General features: G+C 56.2%; 2 protein-coding genes across 2 annotated transcripts; both read left to right on the top strand.

Moving 5' to 3' along the window:
- Nucleotides 1-6555: 6555 nt before the first annotated feature.
- Nucleotides 6556-8796, top strand: SLC32A1 (solute carrier family 32 member 1; the record flags this gene model as incomplete). Its single annotated transcript, XM_084296751.1, has 2 exons — nt 6556-6933; nt 7609-8796. The coding sequence occupies 2 exons, from the start codon at nt 6556-6558 to the stop codon at nt 8794-8796; spliced, it is 1566 nt and encodes a 521-aa protein (XP_084152877.1).
- Nucleotides 8797-14223: 5427 nt separating this feature from the next.
- On the top strand, nt 14224-27409 carry SGK2 (serum/glucocorticoid regulated kinase 2; the record flags this gene model as incomplete). Its single annotated transcript, XM_084296922.1, has 15 exons — nt 14224-14283; nt 14438-14546; nt 19279-19348; nt 20356-20413; nt 20904-20953; nt 21480-21537; nt 22134-22217; nt 22516-22647; nt 23465-23577; nt 24094-24130; nt 24695-24781; nt 26019-26114; nt 26391-26546; nt 26938-27027; nt 27254-27409. 15 exons carry the CDS (start codon nt 14224-14226, stop codon nt 27407-27409), a joined length of 1356 nt encoding a protein of 451 aa, XP_084153048.1.
- Between the last annotated feature and the right edge of the window lie 498 nt (nt 27410-27907).

The raw sequence follows: 27907 nt of genomic DNA, 5'->3' as shown, positions 1-27907 counted from the left end.
GGGACTCAGCCCCTGTTGGCGTGGAGGCTGCCATCAGGCAGAGTCTGTGCATGCCCTGGTGATCCGGGCCCAAACGGCTGCTTCTGCTGCAGGAATCCTGCTGAACGACCTGTCCGGGGGCCCTGCGGGTTCCCCAGTGCTGCAGCTCACCCAGATCACACGGATACGTGTGAGATGAAAGAGGGCAACGTGTGAGGAACCTTTTCTGCAAAACAAGTCGCTGATGTTTGCTTTATTTTTTAAGAGCGGTGCTCTGCAGCCCCCAGCCCATGCCCACCAGGACCCAAATCTCTCCTGCTGGAGGCAGGCCCACAGCAGACTGGTGACCTCCAGCACAGCCCGACATTTCGGGTCATCCCCTCCAGCAGCAGGACGTGCTGGTACTGATGGGGGCTGAGCTGCCTTTCCCTTCGGATGGCGCAGTGCCGTGCCTCGCTGCGCTCCTTGCTTTTCCTTACGCCTTGTGCGGCCCTGACCTTGACTGCTTCCCCTACGTGGCTTTTATTTTTGGCTTCTGGCAAGAAATACTTGCTGACACCAGCGCGTGGAGGCTGCGGGTTTGGAAACAGCAACCTCCGCGTGTGGGCTGCGTGGTCGTGCTGGCAGGAGCCACCCTCCGAGCCATGAGCCCGACGTGCTGGGACGGTGCTGCTGTCAGAACCGGGCACAAAAGGGAGAAGGCAAAGGAGCAGATGGGGATGGACCTTGCTGAAATTGAGCCCCAAAGGCGAGCAGGCTGCCAGCACTGCTGCTCTGCTCTGCAAGGCCCTTCATCAGAGCCTGCACGGCCTTAAAAATTAAGAAAAAATAATTTTAAATTATATGAGAAATATACAGGTTAAAAAAAAATCTTAATTACTGGGACATAATCTCACTACAGACTGCACAGGAAGGAATTTCCTTTACAGTCCAGCCCCTGTCCATTACAGCAGCTTTTCTGCCCTGCTTTGAAGCCTCAGTGCCCAGGCACAGGACCGGGCAGCGGGGCCGGATCCAGGCTGGGGCTGGGTGCTGCTGGCCAGGAGCTGAGCCTGCTGCGGGCGGCAGGGCTGGGGTCAGGAGGCAGGGGGGCAAGGATACGTGTGTGGCCACAGCCACAGGGTCTGCGACAACAGGCTGCAGCCACTGGGACTCAGTTTGAAATCACACACACAAAATAATCCCTACACAAGCTCAACTTCATGCTGCAGGAAGAGAGCTGAGCTGATTCAGTTTTGGAAAGCAGCACTTGGAGTCTACAGCTGCCGGAGAGGAGGGCTTTTTGTTTAAAAGTTGAAATGAAAATCTTGGCACACATGAAGCATGCTCTTCCCTAGTTTGTAATCGTCTCTGTGAAACACAAGCGTGTGTACATACCTTCATAGTTAATCGGGCAGTGATGGAGCTTTGGATATTACGTCAATGGAAGAGCTGCTACACTCGTGGAACTGGTACTGCTCGTGTAGAGACCTGGGAATTTGGCATCGCAAGTAACCAATGACTATCACTTAATTTTTATGACAACAATAAAGCCAAACTCGGAGTTAAATTTAATTCCAATTTATTGGAAGTATTGTTAAGAACATGTTGTGGTCAGATGATGGTAAATGTTTAGTCTACAGATGATCAGGGTTTATCATGGCTCTTCTGGGATGAGGCAGTCACAGAAATTCCTGCACAGGTCGTCTCCCTCTTACAGATCCCTGTTTGCAAACACTGAGGTCAGATCAAGAAGCCTTTATTTATTTTTTACGGATTCTTCAGGTGGATTTTCTCCTGGGCTAAGCCACAAACTGTGTTAATCTGTGGTGACAGTATCGCAGCCCTTCGCCTGCTCTTTGTTTTATGTCTCTGCAGTTTGGGCAGCCATTTTGTGCTCAGTAAAAGAAAAAGAATAAATCCAACCCACCCATTATGGGCATTCTCCTGGAGACTTTCCTTTTGGATGTTATTCCATCATGCATTTCCATGGCAATTATAATTCTGCCTACAGTTAATTGTCTCTGACTCGGAAACCATCCTGCGAATGAATTCAGCCTCCCCAAGACCCCAGGTACGAACCAAGCAGCAGCGTGAGCGAGCGTTAATACCACATGCAGCATCTTCACCCCAAATACCCAGACAGCAAGGACTGAAAATATGCAAGAAGGGCAAGGTGTGACCCGGGGCAGGGCCGTCAGCCCCATGCTCGTGGGGCTGCTTTCCCGGGGGGGCTCAGGGATGCGGGGCTGCCGGCTGCAGCCCTTCCTCCTGCAGCCCCGCTCGCCCTGCGCAGCGCGCTGCCACGGCTCCATTTTCCTTCCCTACCCTCCTGAAATTCCCCGAGCTATTAACTAGGTCACGGGAGCTGGTCCCCATCCAGCAGTTTGTCTAATTGCCTTTTTATAGTACACCGTGCAACTCTTCATTATCCTGTCAGAGTTCCCCCCGCGGTGCCGGAGGGAGGACGGGGCGGCAGAGCCGGGATGGAGCTTGCTGCTGCTGCTGGGGTGGGGGGCAATAAATGCAGGGGGGGCTTCCAGCGGCGGCTGGAGGCGAGGTGGGCCTCTTCTGGCCTCTGCCAGCACTTCTGTAGGTACCCGGGCACGTGTCTGGGGCTGGGGTCGCTTCTCCAAGCCATGTGTCCGGGCTGACCTGCGCCAGGTCTGCGCCAGGTGGGTTGGTTCTTCAGCAGCTGTGGCCAGGGAGGATTTTGGCAGGGTTTTGGGGAGAAGCTGCCCCCCCGGCCTTCTTGGCACTGCGGCTGGCAGCTCTGCTGTGATGCCCAGCTGCAGGTTTTGGGGGGGGACAGGGTGTTGGGGGGGAATTTTTGTGGTGTAAGCGTGGAGTCTGTGCAGGAATCGGGGGGCATTTGGACACTCACGCTCGTTGCAGAGGGGGATGAAACTGAGCACCCAGGAATTGCCTTAAATCCCCTTGTTCATATGGAAGCATCTAAATTTCAGACGCGATTTGCGACACTGTGTTTGAGGAAGAACACAGCCCCCAAAAAATGCAGGAACGACTCCTTTGGGGTGGGGGTCCCTGACCGCGGGGCTGCCCGTCCTGCTCCCGCACCGCCCCGCTGCGCCCGGCCACCCGCGGCCCGGAGAGGGGCTGGCGGTGCGGGCTGTGCGGGAGGGCAGCCTGCTCAGCTTGGCCTTGCCTGCCTTCCTCAAACGATTTTTTGAGCGTGAATAGCTCTTTTGCCCTCACTTGGTTAATCAGAAATCCCAGCCGCGAGCCCCCGAGCCTGCTCTGGGGAGATAAGGCAGCGGCGCGCCTCCGGCTGGATCTGCCGGAGCGTGGGGGGGGTCCCGGGGAGCTGCACCCCCAGGAGCTGGGCTGAGCCCCCCGAGCAGGGCCAGGACCCCCAACCCCATTTCCGCGGGGAGAGCGGTGCCCGAAAAGCCCAGCGCCGGGCGGCGGGGAGCCCTCGGCAGCTCCGGGCTGCGGCTCGTTTGCGCGCTCTCCTCCTCGCTTCCTCTGAAAGGATTCGCAGCTCAAACGCCCCCCTGAGACCCGCTAACCTTTGGATAAGGTTTGCCTCGGCTTATCCCGCTCGGGGTAATTAGGAGTTAGGGGGAGCCGGGAGTAACGCGGCCGCATCCCCGCATCCCGCACCCTGCATCCCGCATCCCCTCCGGCTGCGGGCAGCGATGGGGCGAGCAGCAGAGGTAAATGCCCCAGCCCTCCCCTCTTCTCTCCGCGCTTCTCTTCTCCTTCTCTTCCTCTGCCTCTTTCCCCTTTTGTTCTCTTTCTTATTTCATTTCATTATTATTATTGTTATTGTTATATTTTCCCCTCCCTCCGGTGCGCTTTGCCCCCCTTTCTGGCCGCCGCTCCAAGTTCAGGGTTGCTTTGCTTTCCAGGCGCTGCCGAAGGAATTCTCCTTCCCCCTCCTTCGGGCCCGGGGCAGGAGGGGCGGCAGGGCCGGGGTTGTGTTTGGGGGGGGGGGGCACAACTGGAGGGGGGAGACGCGGCGAGGAAATGCTGGAACCAGAACCAGGGGGCACCCCGGGGCCACCTCCAGCACCTCTCGGGTCCCCTGCGCCTCCTGTCCCCTCGTTGTCGCTCACACCCCCCGCGTCCCCTGCATGTCCGCCCCCCCCCCGCGCCCCCCCGGTTCCCATTGTCTCGGTGTCCAGGGCTCTGCAGGGGATTTGCCGGGGGGTCCGGTGAGGAGCCCCCCCCCGGCACCCCCTCCCCAAGCGTCTTTCCCCGGAGGCACGATCCGACGGGGGGGTCGCAGAGCCCGGCCTGGGCAGCCCCCCCAACGGAGCGGGGCTTCTCCCCCAGCTCCGGGGGCAATCTTTGATTTTGGTTTTTGGTCTTTTCGTTTTTAATTGCTTATTTTTTTCTAAAAAGGTGTCTCCGGAACCCGACGCATCCTTACCGCGCAGTGAGCATCCCAAAGCCCCCCTCCTAAAACCCCTCTCCCAAATCCCCTCTGCCAAATCCCCTCTGCCAAAGCCCCCTTCCCCATTCCCCTTTCCCAAAGCCCCTCTCCCCCTCCAGGCGCTGTGCCGGGGTCCCCTTCCCCTCCCCAGGACCTGGGGGTGCTGGGGGCTGCGGCGGAGCCCCCCCGGCTGCAGCAGGGCAGGGCCGAGGGGAGGAGAGGGGCGGGGGGGTTGCGCCAGGGCGGTTTTAGGGAATATTCACGCACCAGACGGCGATTTGGGTGAATTTTCGTTTTGATTTTTTTTCCCCCTCCCTGATGCCCCCTGCAGCCCCTGGAAACAGGTCTCCTTCACATCCTCTTTTACAATGAACTCGTCTTAGGCTAAATTAGGAACAAAATCAAAACAAAACAAACAACCAAGAAAAACAAGACAAAGAAACAACGACAACAACAAAATCGTTGAATTAACCCCCGAGGTGCTCATCGTTGCAGTCGTTGTTTTTTTTTGGGATTTGGTTTTTCTTTTTTCTTTTGCTTTCTCGACCTATTTGTGCACTGATATGTGATAATTCCCCCGCACAGCGAAGGCAGGGACACGCCGTGCCTCGCCGTCTTCCTTTCACTCGCTTTTATTATTTTTTTTTAACATTTACAAAAATATATTTTTTTATATTATTTGGGGTCCGATGTCAGGGGGGAAGCAGCGGCCGAGAGAGCCCCGTGAGAAACCCTCACCGGGGATGTTTCTTTCTGACGCATTTCAGCCGCTTTGCACCCAATGCACCCAATTTTCTTCCTCCTTCCGTCAAAAAAAAAAAAAAAAAAAAAATGAAAGGGGAAAAAAAAAAAAGGAGGGGGGGTATTCAAAGCTTTTTCTGGAAGCTCTGCTCGATGCCGCATCCCACCTGCATCCGCATCCCCCCCCCCCCTCCCTGCCTCGATATTAGGAAATGATTTACCGCTGGCTTTTCCTTTCTTTTGTAATTAAAAAAAAAAAAACATAAAACCAATAAAACGGAGTTTCCTTTTTACCTTCCCAAAGGAACAAACGAGCCAGCTGCCCCCCCCTTGGGGAAGGGCCCCCTTCCTTTCTCCCGTCGCCGCGCTGGCTGCGCACCTCGGAAACACGCGAACAAAGAACCGCGGCCAGGCTCCTCCGTGCCAAACCAGAGCGGGCGTTTGGTGGCAAAACGAAAATACCGAGCTATATTTGTGTGTTTTTTAGAAGAAAGGGGAATCTCTGCGTTAAGATCGGGGGGAGCGCAAAGAGAACCCGGCCGGGGCTCGGCACCCCGGTGGCACGTCGGTGACACTCCGGTGGCACTTTGGCACATCGGTGGCACATCGGTGGCACTTTGGCACGTTGGCACACCGCTGGCACACCGCTGCCCCCCCGGCACGCCGTGCCCCGCAGCTGCTGGGGGCTCCCCTGCCCAAGCTGCCCCCAGCCTCCAAAGGGGCCGTGCGTAATTTTGGGTAGAGAAAATAAAAGGGAGGGGTTCTGGGGAGGAAAATTCCGTTAAGGAGCGATCGGGAGCCCCTTTGTCCGCCCCTTCGAGGGGGCTCTTGTGCCTCGGCCGCCCCCGGAGCGGAGCGGGGAAGGGGTCGGGGCGCGGCGGCGGGGGCTGCGGGGCCGGGGGGGCCGCGCTGCGGCGCTGCTGGCGGGGCCCGGCGGGCGTGGGTGTCGCCGTGCCGCGGGGGGGAGGCTGGGCTTGGCCGGGGCCGCTGGTACCTCCCCCAGAACTGCAGCACTCCTCTCCCCTCTCTTCTCCCCGCGAGGTGGGCGCACTGCGATGGAGACGCGGCGCGCTCTGCCAGGGGCTCGCGCTGCCCGTCTGGTGACAGCCGCCGGCTGGTGACAGCCTCCGTCCGGGGACAGCAGCCGTCCGGGGACAGCCACCGTCCGGGGACAGCCTCCCACCGTCGCCCCCCAGCACAGCCCGGCCGCGGGGACCGGCGGAGGGGCGCGGAGCGGGCGGGGAGCTGCGCTCCCGCACCTGCCCGCCGCGGGGGCATGCCCCAGGGCCGCCCGCAGCGCAGCCGCTCGCAGCGCGCCCGGGAGCGGAGGTAGCGGCTCGGCAGAGCCCCCCCGCACCGCCCCCGCCTCCCTTTTCCCGGAGCCCGGCTCCCGGCCGCCCCCCGCCGCTCGCCCTCCCCGTCGGGTCCATCCGACCGCCGGGTGCGGAGCCGCCACCATGGCCACGCTCCTCCGCAGCAAGCTCTCCAACGTGGCCACCTCCGTGTCCAACAAGTCCCAGGCGAAGATGAGCGGCATGTTCGCCAGGATGGGCTTCCAGGCGGCCACCGACGAGGAGGCGGTGGGCTTCGCCCACTGCGACGATCTGGACATGGAGCACCGGCAGGGGCTGCAGATGGACATCCTCAAGGGCGAGGGAGGCGAGGAGGGCGGCGAGCCGCCCCTGGAGGGGGACATCCACTACCAGAGGGACGGCACCGGCCCCCTGCCGCCCTCCGCCTCCAAGGACGCGGGGGTCTGCTCCGAGCTCTCCGGGCAAGGCAAGCCCAAGATCACGGCGTGGGAGGCGGGCTGGAATGTCACCAACGCCATCCAGGTACGCCCGGGCACCCGCTGCCACCGGCACCGGGACGCGCTGCCCCCACTCCCATCCCCATACTGGGGTGACCGCAACACCCCTGGGGGGGGAAAAAAAAAATATGGAAAAACCCACCTACCCGACCAAAAAAATATAATAATCAATCAACCAAAACAAACAAACAAACAAAAGACCAAAATCTGCATTTCTTCATGTTGCCCACCTCCCCTGCAGTGGGTGGGATGGGGTGGCTCGGGTGGGGGGGATGCGCCTGGGGGGGACCGGGCCACCTCTCCATGTGTGTCCCCAGCTTTGGGGCAATGCCAGTGGGTGAAGGGGTCTAGGTGCACTGAGAGGGGCTGGGGACAGACAGGGTGGAGATTTGGGCAAAGCCCAACCGTGTTTGCTTGCTCTGGGCACCTCAGGGTGCGATTACGTGGGTGTGCACGAGGACACGCGTGTGGCTGCGTGGGTAATTGCGTGGGTGGAGAGAAAAAGGGGTTGTGTGTGATCGTGCGCGGCCGTGATTGTGTGGTGTGAGTGTGGGATGGCTGCGTTGGTGTCACCGTGTGCGAGCGAGGCAGCGTGCGCGTGCATGCGCGTGTGCCTGCGGCCGCGGGTGCCTGGGTGCAGGCGCCCGCCTGGTCCCCTTGGTGAGACGAGCAACACGGTTTCCATTTTGTCTCTTTCTAGGGGATGTTTGTTCTGGGCCTGCCCTATGCCATCCTTCATGGTGGATACCTAGGACTCTTTTTAATAATTTTCGCTGCGGTGGTTTGCTGCTACACTGGGAAAATCCTTATTGCCTGTCTTTATGAAGAGAATGAGGATGGGGAGATAGTCAGGGTGAGAGACTCCTACGTGGACATAGCCAACGCGTGCTGTGCGCCCCGCTTCCCCACGCTCGGAGGCAGAATTGTGAACGTGGCTCAGATCATTGAACTGGTCATGACCTGCATCCTCTATGTGGTGGTCAGTGGGAACCTGATGTACAACAGCTTCCCGAACCTGCCTGTCTCCCAGAAGTCGTGGTCCATCATTGCCACGGCCGTGCTCCTGCCCTGCGCGTTCTTGAAGAACCTCAAGGCAGTCTCCAAGTTCAGCTTGCTCTGCACGTTGGCCCACTTTGTGATCAACATCCTGGTGATCGCCTACTGCCTCTCCAGGGCACGCGACTGGGCGTGGGACAAAGTCAAGTTTTACATTGATGTGAAGAAATTCCCCATCTCCATTGGCATCATTGTCTTCAGCTACACCTCTCAGATCTTTCTGCCTTCCTTGGAGGGGAACATGCAGAACCCCAAGGAGTTCCACTGCATGATGAACTGGACTCACATAGCAGCTTGCATCCTTAAGGGACTCTTTGCCTTGGTCGCCTATCTGACCTGGGCTGATGAGACCAAGGAGGTCATCACAGACAACTTGCCATCCACCATTAGGGCAGTAGTCAACATCTTCTTGGTGGCCAAAGCCTTGCTCTCCTACCCCCTGCCGTTCTTTGCAGCTGTGGAAGTCCTGGAGCGATCCCTCTTCCAGGATGGAAACAGGGCCTTCTTCCCCAACTGCTACGGGGGCGACGGGCGGCTCAAGTCCTGGGGACTCACCCTCAGATGTGCCCTGGTAGTCTTCACCCTGCTCATGGCCATCTATGTCCCGCATTTTGCCCTCCTGATGGGTCTTACCGGGAGCCTCACAGGCGCAGGGCTCTGCTTCCTGCTCCCCAGTCTTTTCCACCTCAAACTCTTGTGGAGGAAGCTCTTGTGGCACCATGTCTTCTTCGACGTCGCCATTTTCGTTATAGGTGGTATCTGCAGCGTCTCGGGCTTCATCCACTCTTTGGAAGGCCTCATAGAGGCCTTCAGAACCAACGCGGAAGACTAAGGAGGGGCCAGAGCTGGCTGCAGCAAGAGAATCGCATCGAACATCTGCATAGCCAAAAAAATCCGCATCCCTTGAATGAAGAGAGTCATTATTTTCGTTACTTGCATCCAACAAATTCTATGTCTTAGAAATCTGCAAATTAAATGAGATAAGAGGAGAAGACAGTGTTCGCCCTGCCATCTTTTTAAATAAGCTAAGAGTTAAATATATTTTTTTGTTATTTAGAATGTTTTAAAGGAAAATACGTGGTGCCCCATCCCGATCTCCTCACTAGTTGCCTGAAGCTTGGCCCCCCGCGAAGGACCAGTCGGGAACCGATCGCAGCTTTACTGCTCCTCACAGCTCTGCGGTTCGGTGCTTCAGGAGGAGGAACAGGCACTGACCCAATGGGACTGGGGCTCTGTGCTTACAGACGGAAGCGAGCAAGCTGCGGGCGCTGGGAGCAGGGCCCTTCCTTTATTTTACACGGGTTGAGAGAGAAGTAAATGAGCCCTGGATTGCGTGGCCAGCCCAGCAAGCTCTCTCACCGGCTGATGACTGCAGCGTTGACACCGCAGCGATGCCAGGACTGCTGAATTCTCCCACCCGGACTCACACCGAGGAACGGCGCTGCCCATCGATCACATTTTGCCTCTGGTTGAAATCACAAACCCGGAGTCCACTTCTCAGTGATTTTGTTTTGTTTTGTTTTGTTTCATTTTAACGATTGTTACTTCTAAATTATGAAAAGAAAAGCATATATATATTGTTGGATTTGACGTCGTTCAGGATACAGAAACAAAACTAAGACAAAACTCATTCTGTGCAATCTACCAGATCCGTGGAGCTGTTTCCAATGTATGTGTGGTGTAATTGTGGTAAATAAGATGAAAAATGTATATCAGAAAAACAAAAGTCTATCTTTAACTTATAATGTGGTACATAAATATATCGAACAATAAAGAGAAAACCTATCCGAGGAGGCTGGCCTGCTTCGCTGAGCAGGGGGCAGGGGAGGGCGGGCTGATAGGATGGGGCAGGGGGTGCGGGGAGCCAAACCCCAAATGTCCGAGCCCCTTGCAAACAGATGAAGGCAGCGAAACGAAATGCGGGGCTCGGAGCAGCCCTGGCTCGAACCGAGCTGCCTCTGCGCTGCATGCGGGCTGTGCCGAGCCGTGCCCGAGCCGAGCTGTGCTGAGCCGTGCAGATCCGAGCCGATCCGAGCCGTGCCGTGCCGTGCCCAGCCGAGCTGAGCCGTGCCGAGCTGTGCTGAGCCGTGCCAAGCCGACCCGATCCAACCCGATTCAACCCGATCCAACCCTATCCAACCCTATCCAACCCTATCCAACCCGATCCAACCCTATCCAACCCTATCCAACACGATCCGATCCGATCCGAGCCGTGCCCCCCTCCCGTCCTTGCCCCGCAATGCGGTGCCGGGGGCTGGCTGCCGCACGGCTGCGGCTTGCAGCTGCTCCCCGTGCCGTGCTTTTGGGGTCTTTTCCTCCCCACCTCCCCCTTTTTAGGTCCGCAGCTGCCGCCCCCCGTCCTTGCGGGAGGCTGCGGGACCTGGCCGGGTGCCCCCGGGCCGTCCTGCCCCTCTCTGTGCCTCCTCACGGGCCAAAGGGGCACGGGAGGATGGAAAGCATTTGGGGAAGCTCTACCTTTGAGGAGGTTTTACCTTAGCAATTAGGTTTTAAACCTAATTCAGCATATATTTATATTTTTCCCTGTGAGCAAAAAATAAAAATAAAATTAAAAAAAAAAATCCAGCTCCTGCTTTGAGTGCATTTGGGGCTGTAAGGCGATTTCTGCCCTTTTTTGTTTATTTTTTGCTCTGAGCAGTCGAAGGCTCCTCGCTCTGCTCGCCCCTCGGGATGCAGAGAAGGGAAGCACGAGCAGGCAGCACCCCACAGGGGCACCCCAAACCCCGAGCCCTGCCTGGCAGAAGCACTGCCAGGCCCTGCAGGTCCCAGGGGGATCCCACCCAGCCTCTGCCTTGCCGCAGCTTCCAGCTGCAGGAGCCTGGGGATTATTCCCAGTTCCCCCAGGCTTTGTCTCGCTGTCGGTTCAGGCACCTTCCTCCGTCTCCCTGCTGGGTGCTGCTGCACGCTCAGGGCTGATGTGCCCTGTTTTGGGGAAAAACGAGCCAGGGTCTGTCCTCTCACTGTGCCATGGCTGCTGGTGTGTCCATCAGACTGGGTTTGCCCCCATGGGCAGCCCCCAGCCCGCTGCAGCAGGCGTTCGGTGCTCTGCTGGTGCCGGGGGAGCTCCCCTGCAGCCGGCCTTGCTGGGGACGTGCAGCTTTACGCAGGGGATGCGGTGGGATGAGCAAAGCACAGCCCAAAATAGCAGCAGGTTGAAAGCAGGAATCGCCTGGGAAAGCGTGGGGATGGGGACGTACAAACTGCTCCGAATGGCTTCTGTCTGCAGACCCGCAGCTCCCAGCCGTGTGCTGCAGCAGCCCTCTGAGCCTTCTCACTCTGAGAAGGAATGAAACAAAGGCCTCTCGGCACCCAGAGGGAGCATTTCCTCATCGCTCCGTGTCTCCACAGCTCCTCAAGCACAACGGGGACCTCTCTTTGGGATAGTTCCCCGTGACACGAGGGCAATGTCGAATCCCCTTTTCCTCACAGCCGTGCCACTAGGCAGGAACATCAGCAGGAGCTGGGGAGGCGTGAGAGCTTCTCCTGCTCCTCACCACGTGCTGCTTTTGGTGCTGCAGCACGCAAGGGACACCTGTGGCCCTGCGTGTCCCCTCACACGGACTTGGTGACCTCTTCTGTGCTGTCCTGACCCCCTGAACCTCCAGCTTCGAAGCACGTGTGTCAGGCTGCTTCGGCATTTCAGGTGAGGAGCTGGAGCTCCACCAGTGGCCAGCAGCGACTCCACCAGTGTGCCCAGCTGCAGAGCCTTACTTAGGTGCCCACCCAGGGATGTGGTGACCCCTCTGGGGACATCCCAGTGCCAGGCACCCATAGAGGGAAAGGGAGAGGGGCGCGGAGTGAATGGGGGAAGGCCGGATAGAGGGCAATAGCTGTGATTTCATTTTTTGGCTCAGATCTCCTGTCCAGAGGGATGTCCCCATCCTGTCCCTGTCCCTGTCCTGTCCCTGCCCCATGGGGACAAGGCTCCAGGGCGGCTCCACCTCGCAGTGCTCCTGCCTTGCTGCCAAGCCCCATGTGTTGCTGGGGCACCAGCAGCGGGTCCTGCCCGTGCCCAGGGGGTGTCCCAGGCCCCTGGTGCTGCTGCTGGCCTTGCAGAGGTGACACACGGCTCGCTGTGACCCGGCACAGCCTGCAGCCAGGAGCACCTTGCTCTCACCTTTTGCACTTTCCCAGGGGTGAGCTGCCCCTCTAATCCCCCAGGGAGGGAATTTCCTCTCCCACCCGGCTCCTGGTTCCTCCGTCCCCTCGTCCCCTCGTGGCTGGGTAATCATTTACTTCCTACCGCAGGCCACTCCTGCAGATTTCTCCTTCGACCTTCAGACCGAATCGCCAAAACAAAAACAAGGGGAGGGAGGGAGGCGAGAGCTGCCTTCTGCAGCTGCTGCTGCCCCGTGCCAGGACGCCTGCTCCGCACTCCCCACAGGTAACACCGGGCTCCTTTCTCCTTCCTCCGTGGCTTTCCCTTCTTTTCACCAGGGCTCGAGACACTCTGGGAGAAGCAGAGGTTTTGGGAAGGGGTCGTCCCCCGCCGCTGGGTACCAAGTCAGTGGGCACAGGGGCTCTGGCCCCGGGGCAGCAGCTGGAAGCAGAGGGCTCACGTTTCCCAAACCGGGCTCATTTTCCAGCTGTGGGAGAATCCCAGCAACTCCGGAGAGGAGCACAGCGCTGCTGGAAGCAGTGCTCCAGGTGGAAAGGCTTCTTGCTTTAAATGTGCCTGCCCCAGGGCAGGGACATGGTGGGACAGGGTGGGAAGGAGCCTCCAGAGCTGCTGCCCCCGCAGCCCCCTGGCAGCTCGCTCCTGGCCCTGCAAGGAGCAGCCCCGGGTGTTTTCAGGCCCTGTCCAGCTTCTGGAGCCGGCAGCTCAGCAGATCAGCGGGGAACTGAGTGTCCCCACACCGCCTGCAGCAGGACAGGAGGCTCGGGCAGCTCCAGCACCGGGGGCACAGGCACAGAAATGGGGTTTGGGCCCCACAAGGCTCCAGGTTGCTGTGCCCAGCATCTCTCCAAGGGGGCAGCCCCCAGTCCCCTCATGGGCAGGATGGGTTTGGGGGGTAGTTTTGGGGAGCTGTGAGCCTCCATACCCCTTGCTAACAAAGCCACGGCGGTGCCAGCAGAGAGGGGCCGGTTTGGGGTCAGTGTGGCTCCGGGAGCCGACTCCTGGCTGCTAAACCCTGCTCGATCCGGCCGGGAAACTGCAGCCCTGCCCTTGTCCCCGGTGACACGCTGCCCCGAGCTGGTGGCGGCCCTGGGCGGGCCAGGCTGGCTTCAGGGGGTGTGCTGCGGGGCAAAGACACGCTCACCCCTAAAAGCCAGATATTATTTTGTAAGGAAAGCCTCAACCCTACAGACTGAGTGTGTCCTGGGGCAGCGCTGGGAGGAGAGGACAGCGCAGGGAGCTGCACCTGCCCCGGTCCTGAGGCTGTGCTTGGGGCCAAACCTTGGGAGCAAGAGTGTCCCAGCTGAGTAGTTCAGTGGCAATAATCCTATCAGGGGGTTATGGCCTCCAGGATGCTCAAGCCCATTTAGCTGTCTTTTGGGATAAAAACCAGATCCCAAGTGCTCTCCCCTTGGCTCTTGCATGGCAACATGGGACCCGCCAGGAGGGACTCCCGGCCAAAACCAAGGGCAATGCCTGGGGCAGAGCCCTGCCTTTATGAAGCTAAAAGAAAAAGGTAGGGGAAAAAAAGGTTTTAGAGAACCTGATCCCCAAAAGGCTAGGCAGTCCTCACGGAGTCCTGTTAGAAGAAGAAACAGGCTCAGACCTTTCAAATCCTTTCAGATCCTGTCCCTATTCCTATCTGACCCTATCCCCATCCTTCCCCACTCATCGCTCCATCAGGGCACAGATAACTGGGTGGCCGAACACCCCCCAGGTGGCACCTCGGGCACCTCAGGTCACCTGTGGCTGCAGGGTGAGGGCGACTTCTTGGTGCTCTCTGCAGAAATGTGTCTGTCCCTGCCTGCACTTTCCCAGCAATTCTGACAGCTCGGGCCCGCACAGGTCCCCTGGCAGTGACACGTTTATGGTTATGGTTATGGATATTGCCTGATAGGGAGATTAAGATAGCACGCCCTATCTTAACCATACACAATCCCGACAAAACAGCTGCGTAAAACATTCTGAAACGGAATGTGCATGAGAGAAAGAGAGAGAAAGCGGGGGGTCATCCCTTGAAGGGCATTCCCCTTGTGCTGCCGTAGAGATCCGCTGGCAAATACCTAATTGCAGTAGTGGGTTAATCATTAAAGAGCTGAGTTCCTGAGTGGGTACACCGGGAGGATGGCTGGCACGTGGGGACACGGCTTGCAGGGGAAGGGTTTGCATCCCCTGAGCCTGCGGGTGCTGGGTGGGGAGTGGGACAAACCCGTTCCTGGTCCCCTGTAGGGACGTCTGCCTGTATAACATCATACCCTGCAGCTCCTGCAGGCAGCAGCTCCCAGCTCTCCCTCCTGCCCCTTTCTCCTCTCACCGTGCGCCCTTCGCCTTTGCACAGGAGCCGCGCTGCCCGAGGACGCCCAGTGTGGGACTGGGGACGGTTTCGGCTGCCTTTATCTCCGCGGCCTGGATGGAGCCTTCCTCCACCGCCCTGGGGAAGACGAAGGGTAACCACCTCTGGGGGCAAGCGGAGGGGCCAGAGGGACAGAGTGGGGGGCACCCGCCCAAGGGCAGCTTTCCTATCGGGACCGGCTGCTAGTGCTGGCAGCACTCCTCATCGGGAATTTTGTCTTCCAGCTGCTGAAACTTCTCCTTCCAGGATGCTCCCGCTCTCTCTTCCTTGGCTACAAAAATTAAGGAGGAAATTCTTCCCTCTGAGGGCGGCGAGGCCCTGGCCCAGGCTGCTCCGAGGAGCTGGGGGTGCCCAAGGCCAGGCTGGGTGGGGCTGGGGGCAGCTGGGGCTGGGGTCCTTCCAACCCAACCCATTCTGTGAAAACATTTTTTTAACTAAATATGCTTCTCTGTAGAAAGCACGGTCAAGTAGATTTTGACCATAATACCAAGAATTTTATTGAAAAGAAAAAATAAGATATTGATTTGGAAACAGCAGTTAGCTGCTGAAAAAGTGCTGAAATGTGAGCATTTCAGTGCAAGCAGAGGCAGAAAATATAGGGGAAAAAAACAACAACATCCCTCCATTAAGAACATAATGAGATATTTTTAAAAGCGAATTGCTAACAGCTTGTGGACGGTGGCCGAGCAAAGCCATCAGGCTTTGACCTGAGACAGGACAGCATTCCCAGCCGCCTGCTGCTGCCCCTCTCTCGGGTGGCTTTTTGCTCCCAGCTGCTGTGGTTTGCAGCCCCCAGCACCTCACCAGCCCTGCACAGAGCCAGGCAGACCCCGCAGCCGGGGCTGCCTTTCCTCCTGCTGCAGCCATGGGCAGGAGATTTTATAGGAAATGACAACAGCAGCAGAAAGAGACTGCTTTATTTTTAATGACGAGAGAGAGGAGACACCAGCCCTTCTACTACATCTCCCTTTGCTCAGAGCTTAATCTCTGCTGTAGTGAATGACTGCATGCCTCCTGGCATGCACAAACACCTGGTTTTCCTCTCCACGTGTGTTTGTGGTTGTGTTTAATGCAGCTGCAAAGCACCAACCCTGCTGCCCTGCTGTCACCTCCCCAGACCCCTGGAAGGAGCATCTCTGGGCTTGAGCCAAACCAAAGGGCAGTTTCTACCATGCTCTAAGGCACATGACCGCAGATAAATGAGCAGCTTACTAAAATGTGCAGGAAATTTTTATGACCCACCCAAAATGCCTGCTAGGATGCAACTGGCTCCAGCCCACCCCACCCTCCCCACCCAACCCCATCGCCCCCAGCTGAGTTCCCAGTCCCTGGGTATATCCAGCAGGTGCCTTGCCACATCAGCTGCTGATCAGTTCCTCCTGCTCTCCCGAAAGGGCTGCAGGGAGCTAGCATGAGCACCCAGAGGAGGTGGAGGTGCTGGTGTCCATGCACCGGTGCAGGAGGCAAAGCTGCTCCCTGCTGGGATTTTGGAGAAAGCCCGGAGCTGCTGGGCTGGTGGGGCAGCTGCTGGCAGCAGGGGACGAGGACAGGGAGCGAGGGGTGTCTGTGCTCATCTGCTGTGGGCTGCTTCCAGTGCTTCCCAACACGGCCTCTGCTGGTAGATGCGCTCCCAGGTACGTGTTTGAGGCTTTGTTCTCCCAGGTTTTTATTTCTGTGCACAGTGCTGCAAGCTTTAGCTACCTGCTGTTTTTCTAGGCTTACAAACAGCTTTCCAGATTTACAAACATCTTTCCAGGTTCGCATGCAGCTCTTCCCCAAAAACCCAGAGGGCTCTGTGTGGGCTCCAGCCTGCTCAGGGCTGGGGCTGCTCTGCGGTGCCCCTTGGGTGCAGGGGATGGGGTCCCCTGGAGAAAGCTGGGCGAGCTGGGAGCTCTGCAGGGCCAGCTTGGGAAGCTTCCCTGGGTGAAGAAGCTCTTAAAGTCCTTCCTAACCTCTTCCTGGGCTTTTTGTGGTGTCTCAATGGGAATGAAGGTGGAGCTCAGCGCAGGCCTGGAGCTCTCTCTATGCTCAGGGAAAGCCTGAGCACTTTCCCTGCCAGCAGGAGCATGTGTTTGCAGAAGTCCTCCTCTCCCACCTCCCCCCGTGCTCCTTCTCCGAGCTGAAACTGGGGCATCCCCCCTATGCTGTGCACGGAGGCTGGGAGCTGCTGGCTGCCCCAGGTGCTCCCCTGCAACCCCGAGCCCCTTCCATCCTGCTGCCCTGCCTCAACTGCTGGCAACCCCGGCACGGGAGAGGACGAGGAGCTCGCTTCGGGGGGGTTTTGCAATCTAGGTTAGGTGGGGAGCGCTGACATCAGGAGGAGGGTGGGAGGCAGCCCGCACATGACGAGTCTGTGAGGTTGCTGCTCGGCGAGGTGCGCGCTGCGTTAGTGATGTGTTTGTAGCAAATATCGCTGGGCTGGCATGGGAATGTGGGTCACCGCTGGCAGAACTGTTGGAGGAACAGGGAGCTGCTCCTGCCGTGCTGGGAAGGAAGCGTACGGTACCGAGGGATGCTCCTGGGGGGAGACTGAGCTGCGGTAACTGCTCTGGCTTGTAAGTAGCAGCTCTGCAGTGTGCCCACGGGTGGCTGCTGCTGGGGGTGCATCGGGCGGTGTGTTGGGGTGAAGCCCTGCGAGGAGGGGGTGTGGGGGGCAGCAGTTGGTGTTTCCGGGGTGTAAGAGTCGCATCGTGCTGTGAAACTCTTAAAGACTTGCTTGCTGAGGTTGTCAGTGGCCCCGGCAGTGCCTGGAGCATCCCTGCGCCCCAGCAGGCACACCGAGGGGTGCAGCCGGGCATGGATAACCACGAGCTCGGTGTGTTTTCCTGACCTAGTTCTGCCTCTGTTGTTCTGCATGTGTGCGCTTGGAGAATCTCTGTGCTTCGGGGGGAGTAGGATTTGTTAGTGATAAGGGAAAGCCTGCCTGGCTTCTGCCTGCTTGGGAGGCTTAAGCCAGCCTGGCTCTGCAGGTAGGCTCAGGCTGGGGAAGAAGGCTCAGAGCCTGAGCTGAAGGTGCTGCAGGATAGGGATATTGGTGTCCTAAGCTGTGCCTTGTGCCTCAGTGCAGAGAGAGGCTCTTGTCTCAGAGCAGACACTTCATGAAACAGCCTGGTTGGAGAACGCTGCAGCTGGAGGTGCTCCACAAGCCCCTGCTCACCCTGGGCAGCAAAGGAGCAGCCTGGGGAGGGGAGGGCACGGGGCTGTGGCCCCAGCAGAGCTCCTGGTTGTTGTTAGCAGAAATGTTTCTGCCTCGCTGTGGTCCTGGAGACCTGGCTAGAGCAGTGCTGTCCGAGCCCCTCAGGCAGCTGGGGGCTTGTCCTGCATCCTGCACTGCCAGCAGGAGCCTCCAAGGTGAGTGGATGTGTTCCCAGGGCTTGCCCACGTGCTCTCCAGGACGCCCAGGCTGCAAACTGTCCACCTGCTCCTGCAAGGAGCGACTTTCCTCCCTGAGTCTGGGATCGGAGCGGTGTCTGAGCTGAATCTGGGTCTAAAAACAGGCTTGTGGGGGTTCAGATCTGGCGAGAACAGGCTGCATCAGCTGGTAGAGCTGCGGGCACACACCAGGAGCGAAGAGCTGAGCTGCATGGGCTTGGCTGGGCTGCTTCACACAGGGGCTGGGAGAGCTCGCTGCATCACCCCCTGCCTACTGCCCTTTGCGGCTGGGGGCTCAGTCCACGTGCATGCTGCTCGCCCCCCGCCCGACACTGAGCCTTGGGTCTGCTCGCCCCTGTGCTGTGGGACCTGGCCAGCCTGCCCTGCAGTGTGGGACAGGTCTGGGGGACAGATGCAGCCCCCGGCTCAGGTGACCTTCAGCAGACCTCAGTGATCCAGGCAGACGGCCAGGGAAAGGAGGACTCTGCCCGGTGGGAGGGGATGGGGCTCGGCCTGTCTGGGTGCTGTCCCTCTGGGGGTGCCCTTGCAGCTGCTGTGGGGTGAGGTATCAGGCAAGGTCAGTGTGCCAGTGACCAGGCTGATGGAAGCTGAACGGCTGCTGGGTTTTTCTTCACATCCCGGCTTTCCCTGCTCGTTCAGAAACTCCGAAGCCACAGCCCGGCTGGTTCCTCGCCAGTCCTGTGCTGCTGGAGAAGCCTGTGTTTCTGTGAATGTTTTGGATCTTTCCTTCCCTCCAGAATCAAAACTAGGGCTGAGCCAGAGCGCAAACAAGCCGTTGAATATTTCTGCTATCTCCTGCTAACCAAAACAAGGAGCTCCCTGGCTCAGGTTGTGCTCCCGAGGCCATTCCACTCGCTCCGTGCGGTGGGCTCGGGGCTTGGCTCTTCCTCAGAGGTGATGATGAGGGGTGGTGGCAGCAGCCCGTGGGGATGCTCCTCGGTGGGAATCCCGGTGCTGGCTCTGGCTGCGTGTCCTTGGGCTGCTCATCGTGGTGTGTGTGCTGGCTCACCTCCTGCGGGGCCCTGAAAGGTCTCATTCACGTCCCCAATTACCCGGTCCTGAATGAAAGGGGCAGTGGATGTGCCAAGCGTGTGACGTCGCCCAGCACAGCGTCGTCCTTGTGAGCGCTCCCCTTGTCCCTCCTGGGGACTCGGGGTGCCTGGTGGAGGTTTGGTGGCGGTGCTGGAGCCTGGGACCCCTCCCTGCCCTGGCAGAGGGTGCCTGCAGCGGGGCTCCTGCCTTACTGAGGGCTCCAGGTGGGGGCGGGAGGGGAGCCGTCCTGGTTCCTATAACTCCCCGGGTATTTCGGAATGTGGGTGGAAGGGGGAGGAGGGTGGCTGTGGAGAGAGGAGCAAGGTCAGTGCAGAACAAACGTGCCTCTGTGCGCTCGCGCCGCCAGCTGACCGGCTCCGCTTCTCCAACTTTCCCCGCAGAACTTATCAGGCACGGCCGCGAGAGGATAGGACAAACCATCAAGGCGTCCGGCTCCAGGCTCTGCTCGTAGTGAGTACTGAAGCCCCCCAGGGGCTGAGAGCCCTTTAAAAGCCCAGCCCCAGGCTGCCCAGCCCGGCGGTGGATGGAGCTGGCTGGCACGGGCCAGATGTGGGCTGTCCCTGGGGCGGCCGCCAGCGCCTGCTGCCACCCGGCATCTCCAGCCGTGTCCCCCCTGCCGCAGGGCCAGGGGGCTCTGGGATGGCCGTGGATCTGTGTGTGGGGGTAGTGAGGGGCATCGCTCGCAGGTGAGACCCTGGGGGGGCTGGCGGGGTCTTCAGGGCCCCTTTTGTACCAGGGAGGCTGAGGCACAGGGGGATAGGAGCCTACAGGGCCTCTCTGTGGGGTCTTGGGGGTTGGTGGGGGCTCGGGGGGGTGGACAAAGCTCTCTGGGGCAGGGGAGAAGGCGACAGAGCTCTTCTCCTCCCATCTCTCTTTGACATCTGTTTCATCCTGGCTTTTGCAAGGGCTGTAGGGGAAACCTTAAAAACCACGGGGAATCTCTGGGGTGGCAGGACCCAGCGCTACTCACACGGGGCAGGTCTGAGCCAACAAGTGCTGCTGAGGCCCCAGCCCCTCTTCCCTGCAATTTGACAGCCCCAAAGCTGCCCTGTGTGGGAGTCTGGGCTGTGGGGCTGGGGGCTGCAGCATCCCTGCTTGGTGGGGTCGGTGCCTGGGGCACTGCTTGGGGTGGGTCTGGTCCTGCCTGGAGGGCTGCAGCCCCGTCCAGCCCTCGTCCTGTGCTGCTGGGGCTCTGCTGGGCTTCACGTGTCAGTGCCCTCAGCATGGTGTTTGGGATGGCTGTGCTTGTTTGAACCCCTGTGCACCCCCCTCCTCCTGTTGGCGTGCCCCTACCCCTGGGGGCAGCAGTGCTGCTGGGGGGATGTTTGGGGAGCACATCTGGGGGCTTCTCTGACGGGGGGAGCATGCACTGGTCCCTGGTAGGTTAATGGTGGGAAGCTGCTTTTTTTAAAAAAAAGTTTTTGTTGTCAATACTTCCTTGCTCTTCTCTTCCCCAGTGCTGAACGAGTTGCTTTTTTAATGGATCGTTCCCGGAGCCCAGACACCAGCGCTCAGGTGAGATCCTGGGTCTGGGCTGGCGAGGCATCCTCACTGGGATGAGGAGAGGGGCTGGCCCTGTGGGATAGCCAAAGAGGAGAGCCTGTGTCAGCATGCTGGGAGGTCTAGTCCTCTCTTGTCCATGTGGGTGAAACTGGGTGGAGAAAAAGTAGAAGAGGTCCTATACAGATTTTGGGACAGGTACAATGCTCCTAGAGTCTAGGGAGAGGAAGATTCCTGGGGACTGGGGACAGGAGGAAGGCTACGTGCGTGTCTGTGTAGGTCCTGAACTCCTTGCTGGAAGAGGGAGGCTGTGATACTGCTGTAGTGCTGTGTAGTGTTGTTCTGTCCTCCCTTTCCCCTCACCTAGCCTACCAAAGCACCCATCCCACCTCCCACCGATGGGTGTCCCTTGGGGAAGGGTGGGATGCTGTGCTGAGGCCAGGCAAGCACAAGGAGCGGCGTGCTCCTTGTGGCTAACACCCAACACCACTGTCCTCCTCTCCAGCCTCCAACGCCAGCTGACAACATCAACCTCGGACCTTCAGCTAACCCCAAGTAAGCTCCCTGCAGGAGCCAGGTAGGGTGTGGAGCTTGCTGTGAAGAGATCTGGCAGGGGGAAGCAGTCAGCTCCTGTGCCTCGGGTGGGTGGTGGTCACAAAGGACTGAGCAACTGCATTAACTCAGCCTTTAACCCCATGGGTAACACCATGCTGCCTTCCCAGACACCCAGCTGCAGCTCATCCTTGTCCTATAACGGTTCTGCAGCCCTCTGTCCCACCCTCTCTTTTGAGGGGAAGACTTTTCTTATTCCTGTTTGCTCCCTCACTAACTTTCTCACTACAAACGGGGACAAACTGTCTTAGCGGGTGGGTTGCTGAGGGTTCCTTGTCATTTTCTCAGCACGCTGGCATAGGCGGTGTGAATCCCCAGCTGGCTGGCGGTGAGGATCACCTGCCCAGTGCCCTTTAATCCCTTTCACAAAAGCTCCTGATTCCCAGAAGGACCACTGCTCCCACAGAAGCGTTGCTGTTACATGTTTTTTCTCCCAGAAACATTAACTTGCTTCGCTCTTGCTCAACAGTGCCAAGCCAACAGACTTTGACTTCCTGAAGGTTATTGGCAAAGGAAGCTTTGGGAAGGTAAGTGGGCTTGTGCCGGTGGGCTGGAGCGCTCTGCAGGCAGCCTGGGAGATGTCCTAGCTGAGGGAATTTGTCCTTCGCTTGCCCCTCTCCTGGGGAACATGGTCATGTTCAGAGTGGGACAGGGACCAGATGGGACCTGAGGGAGGTTTTCTTTGTCCATTCGTACTTGGAGCTGTGCTGCCATCTCTCTAGGAAGAAGCATGGGGGGGTTTCATGCTCAAGGTGGTGATGGTGACGAGCAGTACTTCTTGTTTTTAAAGTCTCAGATGCTTTCAGTTAATAGAGGATGCCTAGACAAAGCTGTGCTTTGTAAAATGGTATTGATCATCTTTAAATGAGTTGCTTTGAATGCTCCCAAATCACTTTCCTTTGGGTGTGTAAGAGACATTCAGGGATGCTGCGTACCTCTTCCTGGCAATGTGAAAGTCCTGAGTGTGGGGAGCCAGTGGGCTACTGCCTGGGCTTTAGACCTTTGTACCTGACCCTCCAAATTCCTAGTCTTGGTATGATCACTGACGAGTGGTCAGCTGGTGAGGACATGCTAACAGTGGCAGAAGGTTAGACTCAAACCTATGTCCATGACTCTGTTCCAGGTTCTCCTGGCCAAACGCAAGTGTGATGGGACTTTTTATGCTGTGAAAGTCTTGCATAAGAAGACTATCCTGAAGAAAAAGGAGGTATGTCTGCTATCCCTAGCTGCTTCCCCTGGCAGTGGTCAGTATGTGAGCAATCCTGGTAATGTGATTGAAGCAAGTATTCATGTAGACAGCTCACATGTTAACCTTGGAGTTCTCTGTGCCATGGGAATATGGAGAAAGGAGTGAGATGAACCCAGCTGAGAGCAGAGTGCTTACTTCCTGGGGCTGGAGGTGATCCATAGGGCTCTCAGCTTCTTTCAAAACAGGGGTGAGCCTGTGCAGCAGGCTGGATTGGAGTTTTGCCTGAAAATCTAATACCTTGCGTGCTTTTTGCTAGCAAAACCACATCATGGCAGAACGCAATGTGCTCCTGAAAAATGTCAAGCACCCCTTCCTTGTGGGACTCCATTACTCCTTCCAGACCTCGGAGAAGCTTTATTTTGTCCTTGACTATGTAAATGGGGGGGAGGTGAGTACAAGCTTTATTTTTAATCTTCTGTTTGGTCCTTCCCAGGCATTCTGCTTTACTGCCCAAAGCTGTTTCTTGTCAGAAGATAATGGTGTTGAAGCATAACATTACTTTGCTGGAAAGCACCAGCTAGGAGCAGTGCAACTTACCTCACTTACCACCTAAGTGAAGATGTTGATGAATAGGGCTTGTGCCAGCTAATTTTCATGGCAAGGATGTTGAGAAAAATGTTAGGGGCACTTTAATATCCCCTGGAGAACATGGGAAATGCTGATGTTGGTGATTTTTTCATTGAAAACCCACTTGTGGCCCAGCTCTAGACCCCAGTCTTGTGCTTAGGTGATGCCACTGCACCATGTCAGGCTTTGCTTTCTGACCTGCAACAGCTGCTCTCCTCAGCTGCCTCTTTCTGTGCTGCCAGAAACTGGCTGGGAGATGCTGATAACATAGATATTTTGTTTATATAGGGGGCCCTAATCCATATAGGGGTCTCTGGGTTTTTCAGCTCTGCATGGGTACCACTCCTCATGGCCCCAGTACAGCTGTAACAGGCTTTGTAGCAAGCGAAGAGTCTGAACTAGGCCAGGAGATGGCCAGGCAAAGTGAGATGGTGATAGAAGAAGAGGGCAAATGAAGCAGTTTCTGGAAAGGTGCTTAGAGAGCTAAATAAAACTGCAAGATTTTGGGCTTATTTGGTGCTGTTCATGTGCCACTTGCTGCAAATCAATTTTCACTTGAGCAGCTGGCTTCCAGGCTTGCTGCAGACACCCTTCAGCTTCTAGAGAAGACATGATCAACCCTCTCATCTGTTTCTTAGCTCTTCTTCCACTTGCAAAGAGAGCGCTGCTTCCGTGAGCCCCGGGCACGATTCTATGCTGCAGAAGTTGCCAGCGCAATTGGGTACCTGCATTCCTTAAACATCATCTACAGGTAAGGCGTGTGCCCCTGCTGGGGACAGCCTGCCAGCCAGACTGAGTGCAGGACTGCAGGGGGAAAGGAGGTCTTGGGGAACTGCGCAAACACCAGGACTGGGGTAGCCGAAGTTCCTTATCAGACAAAAAGGTGAACTGCTGGTGTTTTACCCTGCAAGAGGTGTGCTGACTGCATGGGGCCTGCTGGGCAGTAAACACTTCTAGAGCAATAGCGGGGAGGAGAGAAGATGGTTGGGTGAGAAGATCTACAACACACCTGAGTAAGAAACTCAGTGACAGCTTCTACATGAATACACAGAGAAATACAGGCTCACAGCTCACCCTGTGTGGTGAGAGCAGCCTTTCATTAACGTGTGTTAATATCCAACAGTGATGGGAGGTTGCACTTGGGGAAGGTCCTGGGGAGATGGACTGTGAAATTTTGGTAGCTCCCATTCTCAGCTGGTGCTGTATCAGGTCAGGCTTCTCTGAACATCTAGCCAAATCTGCTCAAGCAGCCCTTCTTGTCTTGCAGGGATTTAAAACCTGAGAACATCCTTCTGGATTGCCAGGTATGTGCAGCTCTCGTGCTGCCTTTCTTTTGTTTTTAAAAGTGTTTGGATCATAAACAGGGGGCTACAGTCTGGCAAGCCAAGCTATTTCTCCACTGCATGGGTTTTGTGTGTGTGTGTACCACTGTTTCTGTGCAGATCTTGTGGCTGGGAGTGAGCATTCTTCCTGTGTAGCTGCGTACAGATCTCTGCCCCTACCCAGGAGTAGGACCTGGCTTGTGGGGTCTGGGACTGGGGTGCTAGGAGCAAGTCACTGCTTCTCTGGTGGTGACCCTATGCAAACTGGCTCTAGGATAAAGCAGTGTCAAAGCACAGCAGTGCTGAATGTCTCCCCAGTTATGTAGCTGTAGAGAAACATATGTGGGGAAAAGTCTGGATTTATTTTATGTATTTTTCTCTACAGGCTCAGGTATTTGCACGGTAGGATGCCCAGAAGGTGAGGGAGGGGAGATGTATATTTTGGTGCCCCAGATCATTCATTAGATGCAGTGTTAAGACCAGTGCTTGGAAATACTAGTTCTTTTTTAGAAAGAGTGGGCTGGGCTGAAATTTCTCTCTTCTCAGGGCCATATAGTATTGACAGACTTTGGACTCTGCAAAGAAGGAATGGAGCAAGAGGAGACAACTTCCACATTTTGTGGCACTCCTGAGGTATGACCTGTGCTGCAGCTTCCCTGCGACCTGGGGGTGAAAGCCTTCTGGGTCCCGTGAAGACCCTGTGGCTGCTCAGCATCTCTGAAAACAAGAGCTGTGGGAGCTGGCCAGCCCTCGGCTCCTGAGGTTGTCAGCCCGAAGCTGGAGTGGAGATGAGGCCTTTCCTACTCAGCAGGGTCTGTTCTACCTCTAATGGCTGGCTAGTACTTTAAATTTGCTGCGTTATCAGGGCAGGGATCCCTGCTCTTGGAATGGCACCAGGGCTGCTCCAGGTGGTTGTGGAGACAACCTTGACCCTGGGAGCCTGACCCGTGGCAGCTGCAAGCAGGCTGTTTGTCCATGTAGATATCTGGAGCTGCAGAACATGGAACATGCTGGTACTGACACATACAGGCCTTGCTGTACCCTTCTGTGTGTCCTGGGTGCCCAGGAGCTGCAGAAATCTCATGTCCTGAGTTGAGGATCTGGCTGTGGGGAATGTCCCCTTGCTGGGGAGAACTTCTCCTGCTCCTTACTGAGCTGGGGGTTCTGGCAGCACTTTGTTCTAGGTTTTATCCCTGTCCTGCTGCCCTTTGGGTATCTCAAAGGGTCTGTAACCAAGACACCCTTTGGTATTCAAGCTCAGTAGAAGGGGCAGGGAATTGCTGGTGGCAGACCTCAGTTTACAGTTGGGACAGACTTATGCAATAGTACAGCATGAACCAAGTGGGACTGTCTGAGCTTTATTTGTTTTTTCCTGCCTGAGATAGGGAGCCTGATAGCACTTGGACTAATGCATGAGAGCAGGCTTGATATGCTGCTTGTTCTGCAGGTCACTTAAATTCTTGCTTGTTGCTCCTGGGCAGTGGTTATCAGTAGTGTCACTGCTTTGGACAAACCTACTGGGCCTGAAAACTGCACATTTCTCAAAATTACGTGAGCCTGTTACAAATGTAACCAGTAAACCTGTCCTGCACTGACATGTTAAGTTGGGGTGAATGGGCTTGTACAAGCCCTTCCTAGGAAGGGAGCACTCCATCCCAGAGAAACTCTTGTGGCTGTGAGGGGTAGGTGCCTTTCAAACACCTTATTGTAAGGGATATGGAGCCTATCACAGCCTAGTAGGAGATGCAGTGCAGTTGTGTGCTTCCTAGTGTATTTGACTAATGAGAAGTGCAACCAGGTTTGTATGTTTATGAAGGCAAAGCCCTTCCTTTATAATTTGACTCCAATATTTACTCCTGACTCTCCCCAGTACTTAGCTCCTGAGGTGCTAAAGAAGCAGCCGTATGACAGGACCGTAGACTGGTGGTGCCTGGGAGCTGTCCTCTATGAGATGCTCTTTGGACTGGTAAGTTTGGGAGCTGTCTATTTTATTCTACATGGTAAAGAAGTTAACAACTTATTTTCAGGCCTTATGATCTGACATCAGACTGGTGTGCCTATGGTACCTGATATGGACAACTGAATTCTGAATGAAATTACCTGGTTCAATCATACCCTTGCCCATACCCAACAGCTAGATGGCAGGTTTCCATCTTCTCCCTGTGGGGCTCATTTGGACCTGTCCTTTGCGGTTCCTTATGCCTGTGTTTTATCTGGCTGCTTGTCTTCTCTTTCACATTAGCCACCTTTTTACAGTCGGGATGTGTCTCAGATGTATGACAACATTCTGCACAAGCCACTCCAGATCCAAGGAAGCAAGACTGTGGCAGCTTGTGACATCCTCCAGGGACTTCTCCATAAGGACCAGAAGAGGAGGCTGGGTGCCAAAACAGACTTTGTAGGTGGTTTCTCCTATGACTGAGGGGAGGATGGATAGGAAGCCTTTCTACTGAGTCTCTTTCATGCTAACAGCACTGCCTTAGAAAGCTTTTCCTATGTAGATTAATCAATTTCCAGCCCCCTAAAAAGGGGGCATGTGAGGTTGACTCCTTTCCAAAGGGAAATGCTGTGGTTCCAGATGTGGTGGCAAGCTAGGACATGTGATGGTATCATCCCTTCAAGGGATTACAGGGCCATGACCCTTATGCATTAAGGACTTGTTACATCACTCCTACATGGACGTGTTAGCTCCAAATCTTGTTCCCGAAATTTACTGCTATGAAACCATTTGACAGTTGCTGGAAGAGAAGATTTTATAGATTGATGCTCCCTCCCCTCTTTCTATACAGCTGGAGATAAAGAACCACGTATTCTTCAGCCCCATAAACTGGGATGACTTGTACAACAAGAGGATTACCCCTCCATTCAACCCCAATGTGGTAAGTGGGTATTTCTGTTTGTATCTACTTTAAATAAAAAAGGAATCAGGCCTGTGAAGTCTGAGGCACTTCTCTTACATCAACACTGAGGGATGCTGAAGTATAGGTTATGCACTGCAGATGTGGTGGTGGGGATTTTGGAAGAGTGGCTGTGTTAGATTGAATACAAGTAGGAGGTTGGGGTCTGATCACTCAAAATGATGTGCCTCTCTGCTCCTTGGCTTAGGCTGGTCCAGCTGATCTGCGACACTTTGATCCAGAGTTCACCCAAGAAGCGATCTCTGCCTCAATCACCCACACGCCTGACTTAGCAGCCAGCAGCTCCAGTGCCTCAGATGCTTTTTTAGGATTTTCTTATGCACCAACTGAAGAGGACTTCTAAGTTTTATAAAGGCTTTAAGAAGCCAGATTTTAACTGAATGGGTTTTATGTGTTTGTGTTTTTTTTTTTTTTTTCCTTTTTGAAAGAAATGGCACTGTCCTCTGCTCATGGCTTATGGTGAAGGGGACTAATACACTAACTGGCTGGGATGGAACAGAGCTCTTAATCTGTGCTGTTTGGATTTCCCTCTATATGTGTGTTTCCCTGGCAGGGAAAGTGGGACACCAGTTATTATTATTTTTCCCGAGTGTCTTGTACTACTTGGCAGAATTGTATTCACTGGGGTTGTATCTATGGTTGAGGTATGTATCATCATTCACATCACAGCTGTGTGTGTGGAACTAATGCTGCCCAGCTATGTATGACTGCTTTGCTTTCCTATAACAGAAGGAAACTCTTCACCCTACATACAGCAGTGGCTCCCTTCAAGTGGAAGTGCTCATTTAAGTGGTTGGGGAACAAGCAGTCTGGTTACTGGTGGCCAGGCTTGAGTTAAACT

Source organism: Netta rufina (assembly GCF_964035555.1).
Source record: "Netta rufina genome assembly, chromosome: 16".
NCBI lineage: Eukaryota > Metazoa > Chordata > Aves > Anseriformes > Anatidae > Netta > Netta rufina.
Note: the sequence above shows the minus strand (reverse complement) of the source record. Positions and strands in the feature narration are given on the sequence as shown.